Source organism: Hylobates moloch, unplaced genomic scaffold, assembly GCF_009828535.3.
Source record: "Hylobates moloch isolate HMO894 unplaced genomic scaffold, HMol_V3 SCAFFOLD_1, whole genome shotgun sequence".
In the NCBI taxonomy this organism is placed as follows: domain Eukaryota; kingdom Metazoa; phylum Chordata; class Mammalia; order Primates; family Hylobatidae; genus Hylobates; species Hylobates moloch.
This window is the reverse complement of record NW_026652276.1, coordinates 208,622,023-208,632,036: the sequence shown is the minus strand read 5'-3', so window position 1 is coordinate 208,632,036 and position 10,014 is coordinate 208,622,023. Positions and strand designations below refer to the sequence as shown.

Sequence of the window (10,014 nt, the reverse complement as noted above, 5' to 3'; positions counted from 1 at the left end):
GAACATTACATAAACTTAATTGATAAAACAGCAACAGGGTTTGAGAGGATTCTGACTTTTCAAGAGGTTCTGCTGTGGGTCAAATGCTATCAAACAGCATCACATACTACAGAGAAATCTTCTGTGAAAGAATCAATCAGTGCAGCAAACTTTATTGTCATATTTTAAGAAATCGCCACAGCTACCCCGACCTTCAGCAACCATCATCTTGATCAGTTAGCAGCCATCAACATTGAGGCACGATCCTCCACTGGCAGAAAGATTATGACTCACTGAAGGTTCAAATGATCATTAGCATATCTATATGTTTTTTGAGATGGAGTCTTGCTCTTTTGCCCAGGTTGGAGTGCAGTGGCGCCATCTCAGCTCACTGCAGCCTCCGCCTCCTGTGTTCAAGTGATTCTCTTGCCTCAGCCTCCTGAGTAGCTGGGATTACAGGCATCTGCCACCACACCCGGCTAGTTTTTTGTATTTTTAGTAGAGACGGGGTTTCAACTGTATTGGCCAGGCTGGTTTTAAACTCCTGACCTTAAGTGATCTGCCTGCCTAGGCCTCCCTAATGCCCAGTGCTAGGATTACAGGTGTGAGCCACTGTGCCTGGCCAATCATTAGCATTGTTTAGCAATAAAGTATTTTAAAATTAAGGTATGTACATTGTTTTTAAGACATAATGCTATTGCATACTTCATAGTATAGTGTAAGCATAATTTTTGTATGTCTAGGGAAACCAAAAAATTTGTGTGACTTGTTTTATTGCCATATTTGCTTTACCACAGTGGTCTGGAACTGAACCCACAATATCTCTGAGGTATATCTGTAGTTATTTTTATAGTCATTTTCCACTTACGATAAGTGATTCTGGTTTTCCATTTTATGATAGTGAAAAAATATTCCTTTCTAAATAAATGTATTTGAGTCTATGTCAATAAAAACATTAACAGGGCAGATGGTAGGTAGATAAAGGCCCAAATCACAAAGACAGTGTAAGAATGACAGACATTTTGGAAATCCTGCTTTGACTGAAAGAATGGTGGACATTAGAGTTGGATTTGAGTCAGAAGCCTAGCTGTGTTGTGATTAGTCATGAGATCTTGGGCAAATCACTTTGGCTGTCTGTGAAAGGTAAGAAGTCTGCCGGTCATGGTGGCTCACACCTGTAATCCCAGCACTTTGGGAGGCCAAGGCGGGTGGATCACCTGAGGTCAGGAGTTCGAGACCAGGCTGGCAAACATGACGAAACCCTGTCTCTACTAAAAAAAAAAAAAAAAAAAAGTAGCTGGTGGTGGTGGCAGGCGCCTGTAATCCCAGCTACTTGGGAGACTGAGGCAGGAGAATTGCTTGAACCCGGGAGGCGGAGGTTGCAGTGGGCCAAGATCACACCACTGCCACTGCACTCCAGCCTGGGTGACTGAGCAAGACTCTGTCAAAAAAAAAAAAAAAAAAAAAAGAAAGTAAGAAGTGGTGGAGGAAGTACCCACTTCACTGGAAAAAAGGTAATGATGGGTGGGGAAGTTGAATAAATCGTGGTAGGAGGAGGTAAAGTGGCCTATACAGGCATGAGGTGTTATTACCATTATCCTGTGCCCACAAGATTAATAACCTTTCCTTTTTTCTAAACCAAAAAATATTTAAAGTCATAACTGGATTCTAAACCCTTCAGGGCAATGCTGGCTGCTCATGGGTTCACTGGAAAAAGTCTAGCAGCTCTGGATGGGGACGGGGAAGATCAGTGGAAGAACTGCTTGCCATTTGGTCTCTCCTGGATAGAACTTAGAGCAGCCTGGGGCCTCTGTTTCAACCCTCATCCAGACCCCTACTCTATACTGAGTAAGATGCACACAAGGATCTTGGGGGTGGCCTGTTGTGATGTATTGTTGCACAAAACAGGTGTTTTGCTAAACTGGGTAGGAAAAGCTGTAACAGATATTCTTCTCTTGGATCTTGACTCTGAGGTTCCTGTTTCATTTAGTGTAGTAGTTTTTCCTGGAGGATTTGGATTTTGGTAGGTGACATCCCATTGACCTGGAGAGGAAAGAGGAAATATAAATGGTCAGCAATCAAGTCAGTCATTTGCTGATCTCTGGCTTTTAGAATACTGGGTAAGATCCTGTGGGAGGAAAGAGAATAAAGTGATTTATCCCATTCTTGATGAGGGATCCACCCTAGACATATGTGAAGTTAACTTACAGGAAGAAGCTTAATAGCTCTTGATTCCAGGTCTGTGTGATGTCAAAAACAAAGCACTTTGCACAATAAGTCAGGAAAGTGAGGTCCATTAGGAAGGGACAGGACTAAGAGCAACAAGGTGCCCTGAAGAGTGTGAACAGGGAATGATGGAAGGGAAGCAGCACGTTATAAAAGCAAACAGTGTGGAGATGAGATTGGATGTCGGAGGTGAGATTGGATGGATGGATCTGGCAGCAGGAAATGCTTCGGGGGAGCTCTAGAAGCAGTGCTTCTGGAGAAAAGCCTGGAGCCAAGTGGTGGCAATGATAATTAAGAAGGAGCAAGCACACAAGAGGCATTGTTAAAGAAGTAGCCAAGAATTTGCAGGGTTTGATGAAGGAAGTGAAAGAAAGGGTGGAGAGATGGTGCTGAGCTCTTGAGTCTGAGCATTTGGGAGGAGGGAATGCCCAAGATGGCCCTGGGGAAGGCAGGAAAACAGGATCACCTTAGGAAGGGAAGATGAGCAGGCTGATATCAGCTATGTTGATTTTTAGGAACTAGCAGGACGAAGTCAGTCAACTGTCTATCAGGAGGTTGGAGAGACATGACATTAGAGGTCAGGAGAAGGGTTGGGGCTGGGGACAAATATTCAAGAGCCCCAGGGGTCCAAGAGGTAGGGATAGAAAGTGCAAAGGATAGAAAGCACATCTTTTTTTTCACCTACACACATGAACAAAGTCACCCATTTTCCCTAAAAATAGAGTGAAATTCTGCATCTTAATGGAGATAGAAATGTACAAGAACACCTCACCCCGTCCCCTCCAGGCGTGCTTCCAAGCCCACCTGTCAGTGTGGCATAGCAGTAGGAAACTGTGTCCCCTCTCTACCAAGCCCAGGTTTATAAGCTTTCAAGAAATGGCACAGATTCGGAATAAATGTCTGGAGTTGATCAAATTACGGGACAGAAGTCAGCCTGGGAGTGCATTTTGGTCTTCCCATCACATGCCTCCCCACCCACCTCCCTTCTCCTCTTGCCCCATGGCTTCTGCTCCCCTAGCCCCTTACCTCTTCTTCTCCCTTACCTAAAATTCCCAGATACACTCTTTGGTAATGTATTCACTGTCTGCCAACAGGGTGCCGCTTTGGTCGGCTCGCATGTAGAAGCCATTGGGGGCCAGTACAGTGAGTAAGTTGCTTCCCTGAAGCTCGATACAGAAGTTGAGGGCAAACTTGCCCCAAGGGCGAAAGGTGCCAAAGGATGTTATTGACCAGAAGTATCCCCCCTGTGCTGGAGAAGGAAGAGCTCAGATTGGTGGGCCATTCATAGGGAAGTCTTCCAGCGATCTGGCCTTGGAGGGGCTTCGTGGAGGCATGCCACCCTCCCCTGGCTGCCCTATCCTGCCTGCATTGGCAGGTCCTTCTATGGAAATGCAGGAGTGCCAATAGGGATTCCACTGTTTTCTGTTCCGCCAACCCACCCTGGGGCTTTGAAGTGTGAAAACAAACAGAGGTCCTGTTTTTCTTTTTTTTTTTTTTTTGGAAACGGAGTCTCGCTCTGTCGCCCAGGCTGGAGTGCAGTGGCGCGATCTTGGCTCACTGCATGCTCTGCCTCCCGGGTTCACGCCATTCTCCTGCCTCAGCCTCCCGAGTAGCTGGGACTACAGGCGCCCGCCACCACGCCCGGCTAATTTTTTGTATTTTTAGTACAGACGAGGTTTCACCATGTTAGCCAGGATGGTCTCGATCTCCTGACCTCGTGATCTGCCCGCCTTGGCCTCCCAAAGTGCTGGGATTACAGGCGTGAGCCACCGCGCCTGGCCTGTTTTTCCTTTTATAATGAGCAAGCCCTGAGTGGCAGGCCCTGAAGTCTGAGCTGGGGCTAAGGCAGGGACTAGACTGTGAACCCTCGGGCAGGGAAGAGGAGCCACTCACCCTGGAAGTGGTAGATACCCTGTTGGCAGGGTAGTAGATGAATGCGGTCGGGCTGATCCTGGTTGCACTGTATGAGGTCATGGCCTGACGAGGAGCCCACATAGCCATAACGACCTCGCAATACAAGGAAGGAGCGATTGGCAAATAAAATCCCAAATTCCTCATTTGGGCCTGAAAGAAATAGGAAGGAGTTATGGAGATGGGCTGCCTTTAGGTGTTTTCCCAAGTGGAAGCAGGAGGGGGGACGCTAATTGCAGAAGGGTGTGGTCAATATTTTAACACTGAATGAACACCTACTACGTGTCAGGTCTTATGCTAGGTGCTTGTGAAATGTTTGTGAGAGTACCTAGCATATGCGAAACCCAAGAAGCTTTAATATTCTTCCTTCCTTTGAGATGTGTTGATGTGTTTAACCCTCATGACAACTCTGTGAGGCTGCAGAGTTGTAGACAATGAAATGTCCATTTTTATAGACGGCAAAACTGAGGCTCAAGGAGGTGCTTTGCTCAAGTGATGACAAAAATTCAGTGACTGAACGAGTACAGACCCAAATCTTCTGACCCCAACTCCAGTGCTTTTTTTTTTTTTTTTTTTTTTTTGGAGATGGAGTCAGGCTGCAATGCAGTGGCAGGATCTTGGCTCACTGCAACCTCCAAGTCCCAGGTTCAAGCAATTCTCCTGCCTCAGCCTACTAAGTAGCTGGGACTACAGACATGCACCACCACGTCTGGCTAATTTTTGTATTTTTAGTAGAGACGGGGTTTCACGTGGTCAGGCTGGTCTCAAACTCCTAACCTCATGATCCACCCACCTCAGCCTCCCAAAGTGCTGGGATTACAGGCATGAGCCACCACGCCCGGCCTTCAGTGCTCTTTTTAATAATCATATTCCACCTCCCTCTAAAGTTCTCCCTGACTTGGAATCATCTGGCAGGAAGGCTGCTCCACTCACCTGGAAGGATGGCATTGGCCATCAGCAGGCTGTTGGGTGCAATGCCCAGGAAGCGCCCCCTGCAGGACTGCAGGATGATCCTGCCACAGTTCCAGTGCATTCGGAAGAACGTGTCAGACTCCAGGGGGTGCCCATCAGCCATTACGGCCCTGTGGCGCCTCTGGAAAGAATGTCAGAAACAGAGATGAGGAGTAAGGACTGACAATCTCAGCTTTCTTCCCACCAGTTTTATTTCTAGACCCTCTTCCCACATCCCACCCATCAACCTTTTTCATGTTCCCAGAGTTGATGCTTTCAGAACCTTTTTGGAAGATGTGCTGGGGCCTCAGCTCTCCCTCTTCCCCCAGTCTGTGCTGTATCCCAGAGCACAGCATAAAAACTATGCCAGGATATCATAGGGAGAGAAATAAACCTCAGTCTTGACTCCAAAATCATTTTGAAGTAGATCATAGGCATAAAAGTGAAAGTTAAACTATGAAACATCTAGAAGAAAACATAAGAGAAGTTCTTCACAACTTTGGGGTAGGCAATGATTTCTTGGGACAAGAAAAGCAGTAACCATTTTAAAAATTGATAAACTGAACTTCACTGAAATTAAAAACTTGCTTCTCAAAAGACCCATTAAACAAATAAAAAGGTAAGCCGCAGGTTGGGAGAAAACTTTTGCAATACATATATTTGGTAAAGGACTTGGATTTAGAACACATAAAGAATTCTTACAACTCATTAATAAGACAAACAACCCAGTAACAAATGGCAAAGCATCTGAACAGATATGTCACAGAGAAGATATACAAATGGCCAACGAGCACATGAAAACAGGCACGGTGGCTCACGCTTGTAATCCCAGCACTTTGGGAAGCTGACATGGGCAGATCATGAGGTCAGGAGTTCAAGACCAGCCTGGCCAATGTAGTGAAACCCCATCTCTACTAAAAATACAAAAAATTAGCCGGGCATGGTAGCGCATGCCTGTAGTCCCAGCTACTTGGGAGGTTGAGGTAGGAGAATCTCTTGAACACAGGAAACGGAGGTTGTGGTGAGCCAAGACTGAACCACTGCACTCCAGCCCAGGCAACAGAGCGAGACTTCATCTCAAAAAAAAAAAAAAAAAAATTCTAAACCTTACTAATTATAAGGTAAATGTGAATTAAATCCATAAATTACACACCCATTAGAGTGGATAAAATAAAAAAGACAATCCAAAAGCCAGCTTTACTGTTGGTGAGGATATGGAATTCTTAGAACCCTCATACATTATTGACAAGAATGTAAAATAGTATAATCACTTTAGAAAACTGACACTTTCTTACAAAGTTAAGCACATATCTATTATACGACCTAGTAATTCCACTCTTACATATTTACCCAAGATAAATGAAAATGTATGTTCACAAGAAGACTTGTACATGAATGCTTATGCCAACTTTGTTCATAATAGCCCAGACTAGAAACAACCCAAGTGTTCATCAACAAGTGAATAGATAAACAAATCATGTTTATGAGCAGCATTATAGAATACTACTTGGCAATAAAAAGGAATGGACTAACCCCGTCTCTACTAAAAATACAAAAAATTAGTCGGGCGAGGTGGCGGGCGCCTGTAGTCCCAGCTATGCAGGAGGCTGAGGCAGGAGAATGGCGTGAACCCCGGGGGGCGGAGCCTGCAGTGAGCCGAGATCGCGCCACTGCACTCCAGCCTGGGTGAAAGAGCGAGACTCCTTCTCAAAAAAAAAAAAAAAAAAAAAAAAGGAATGGACTACTGATACACGAACATTATGAACAAATCTTAAAAACATTGTGCCAAGCAAAAGAAACATATGTACCATACATACTGTATGTTTCCATTGATCAGAAATGCTAAAGTAGGTAGGCAAATCTAATTCACAGAGACAGAACACAGACCAGCGGTAGTCAGGAGAGGGAGGCAAGGGTGGAAGGAAACTGACTGCAAAGAAGCAAGAGGAAATTTTGTGGTGTTGGAAATATTCTCTCACTTGTGATATGCTTATGGCATGGTTGCATGGATGGATACATTTGTCAAAACTTACTGAATTTTATACTTAATAGGGGCATTTTATTAATAAAACATACATAATATACTTATTTGTAAAAATATACATAATTAATACATATGTGTATTATATAATTTACATACATTCAAATTATACCTTAATAAAGTTGATTTTTTTTTTTAAAGGAGCCCCCATTGGGTGAAAATGAATGTTTATCAACAAGTGCCTCCACAGCCCCCATCATCCTCTCATCATTTGCCTTGAAAAAGGAGAAGGAAGTCTAGGGAGGGAGAGCTCAGCGCTTAAGGTTTCTCTTGCTCAGGAAGCCAAGGTCTCACCTGGGCTAGGTAGTAGCCATTGGCTGAACGAAGCTGCACCGTGGGGCTCTCACTGTCACATTCAAACTGGAACAAGGACATTGGGGTTAAGCGCTCAGAAGCAGCACGCACCTCACCATCTGCAGAGGAAGCGCATGTCAGTAAAAGCCTCCCCCTCAGTCTCGGCCCCTCCTCCATGTTTTATGACCGGGGCTTCTATCCCTCCTCTTTCCCTCCTCAAACTTCATCACTTTCTGTTGGACCATGGTAGGTCTGGAGAAGACTCAGGGCAACTTTCCCCTAAATCCCATACCCATGCTTTTCTGTCCTCGATGGCACAAGAGATCCCCTTGGGACTCCAGGATCTTCCTTATTAGCAGACTCAAAAATCTGTGCTGATCCCAAACACATTTTCCTCTTTTCAACAGCCAGCCCTCCCTCCCTCCCTCCATCGCTGTGTTGGGTCCAGCACTTGCCGTAGATGACTGAGATGAACCGCCGAGTCTTTGACCTGAGGCTGACCCAGGTTGGGCAGTGCTGTAAGATGAACCACTCCTCACCCCTCACGGGGTTGCAGCCCAGGCCCAAGAGCAGATGCGTGCCCTGTGGATATAACATGCCTCCTTCTCCATCACACAGTGCCACAAGCCCTCCAGGCCGCACTTGCATGTGAAAAGCTGTCTGTGATGAGGGTTGGGAGAACAGCCGGTCTACATGGGACAAGAAGTGGTGTGTAGAGGTCTCCAGGTGGTAGCATCCATCTCGGAAATGCAACAGGAAGCCACACTCCTCCAGGCAGGGAACTGCTGCGTCCACCCAGATGCGGCCCATAGTGGGGTCAGCCCGGGCATAGCGGTGGTGGATGGGGCTGTAGAGGATCACGTGGACATGGAGGGCTGGTCGGGGGGTCCACATGTGGTAAGCTGAGAGGACCCGGGAAGTGCAAAACACGTCCTTGCCATTGGACTCCAAATAACGACCAGAGATTAGGCACTGGAGGGTCCACTTGCTGTTCCGGTGGAAACGCAGTAGAAAGCACCCGTGGTGGCTGGTCCTTGGGCGGCCATAACACATGGTGCCATCACACTCACACAGCAGGTAGAGGCCCTGCATGCTCTTTAGTCGCACCACGGCCTGTGTCTCATGCTCATTGCTCACCAGGATCTCCCAGGTCTGGAGGCATCAGGAAGGAGAAGAGGGAAATCAGTATCACGAAGTTACGAGACCCAGGAGCCCTGCAACTATCATGGCTGGCATCACCCTGGCACCTTCATCAGCACCAACCATCTCCTCTTCCACGTCAGCCCTGGTATCTCCTTGCTGTCAACTCTTCCACTTTCCCACTCTCCCCTCATCAAGAGATCTCTGGGCCCTTCCACCCCTGCAGCCAGACAGCAAGATCCAAAGAGAAGTTCTAGATGTCTACCTCCTTCAGCTAACAGAAGGTAAACCTCCCTCCTTTCTTAATCTCACTCTTCAATACCTAATTTTTAAAGAAATGCTTTGGTGTAAGTCTTACTTTTTTCTTCCTCACTGTAGTCTGCAGAGAGCACACTTAGCCAATACCTCCATCCCCAGAGATTGCCTTCCAGCATGGCAAGACAGAAGCAAAAGCTCTTACAGGCAGGCCTGGCTCCAGGGATGAAGATGGGAGCACAAACAGTTCAGATGCAACTGCCTGGTTCAGCTGTGATTAACCTTGTTATAAGAGGAAGAACTTCGCCCCTGCCTCACTCTGGCACCCATCCCAGAGGTGCCTACATTCCTCTCTAGAATGAAGACCGACACTGCTAGGGCTTCTGGAGTTCCCCATTCTCAAACCACAACCAGAACAGAAACATAGGCTTTGCAATAACTCCACTGGTCCAACTTCCCCTGGATGCCCACAATTCTGCTTTCCCACCTGGGCTCTCCACTTCTCCTCTTTCTGACACAACCACCCTGTGCTGGGATGGGGAATAGGGACAGTTAGAGCAAGACAAGGCAGCAAGGGCAAGGCTGAGGCTTCACCTTGTGGAATAAATTGAGAGGTGGGAGATGGGGCAATAGGGTCTGTGAACAAAAGCCTGGAGTAGAAAAGTCTCAGGCCTGGCACTGGCAGAACCTAGGAAAGTGATTAGGTTGAGAGTACACCCTGCTTTCATATACAGGCAAGTGCATACACACACACACACACACACACACACACACACACACACAGCTTGGCCACTCAGAAAACTGGTTCCAGTATACTTTCATATACAGGCAAGTACACACACACACACAGCTTGGCCACTCAGAAAACTGGTTCCAGCATGGGTTTGCTTTGTCACCTGTCTCCTGCCCAAACTCTTCGCAGTTGCAGTGACTGTATTCTTGCATGCCTCAAAGGTGAGGTAGGTTCCTGCCCAGCTGATGAGCCCAACCCTTAGGTCCTCAGCCTTGGGATGTCTGTGTGTCCACTCCATCTCATCCATGGGGCCGACACCACAGGTGATGTCTCTGTCTGGCCCAGCCCTCCCCCCCGTGGTGAGGTTCCACAGGCCATAGGGCCTGGAATAGGGACTGTAGTACCCACCAGATGTTCCCAGAGAGAACTTCCCAGGCAGAGGCTGGCCTGGGGCCCAGCACCTCTGTGACCCGGGAGCATTGTG

General features: G+C 46.9%; 1 protein-coding gene across 2 annotated transcripts; it reads right to left on the bottom strand.

The window, feature by feature from the left end:
- Positions 1 to 1,847: 1,847 nt before the first annotated feature.
- Positions 1,848 to 9,961, bottom strand: FSCN3 (fascin actin-bundling protein 3). Of its 2 annotated transcripts, none has more exons than XM_032761632.2 (7): positions 9,694 to 9,961; positions 7,858 to 8,554; positions 7,403 to 7,521; positions 5,050 to 5,209; positions 4,099 to 4,269; positions 3,249 to 3,449; positions 1,848 to 2,022 (listed from the first exon to the last, which is right to left on the bottom strand). In XM_032761632.2, the coding sequence occupies exons 1-6, from the start codon at positions 9,835 to 9,837 to the stop codon at positions 3,283 to 3,285; spliced, it is 1,458 nt and encodes a 485-aa protein (XP_032617523.1). In that variant the 5' UTR covers positions 9,838 to 9,961; the 3' UTR covers positions 1,848 to 2,022; positions 3,249 to 3,282. The 2 variants fall into 2 exon arrangements, with proteins under 2 accessions (XP_032617523.1, XP_032617522.1); XM_032761631.2 differs by having other exon boundaries at positions 3,249 to 3,454; positions 9,694 to 9,959.
- Between the last annotated feature and the right edge of the window lie 53 nt (positions 9,962 to 10,014).

Excerpts from the sequence above, each read along its gene's own strand:
- FSCN3 (XM_032761631.2), bottom strand. The coding sequence starts at position 9,837 with ATGGATGAGATGGAGTGGACACACAGACATCCCAAGGCTGAGGACCTA. Across the intron at positions 7,522-7,857 it reads GTTCATCTCAGTCATCTACG|ATGGTGAGGTGCGTGCTGCT; the intron begins GCAAGTGCTGGA and ends CTTCCTCTGCAG. Across the intron at positions 5,210-7,402 it reads ATGGCTACTACCTAGCCCAG|AGGCGCCACAGGGCCGTAAT; the intron begins GTGAGACCTTGG and ends CATTCTTTCCAG.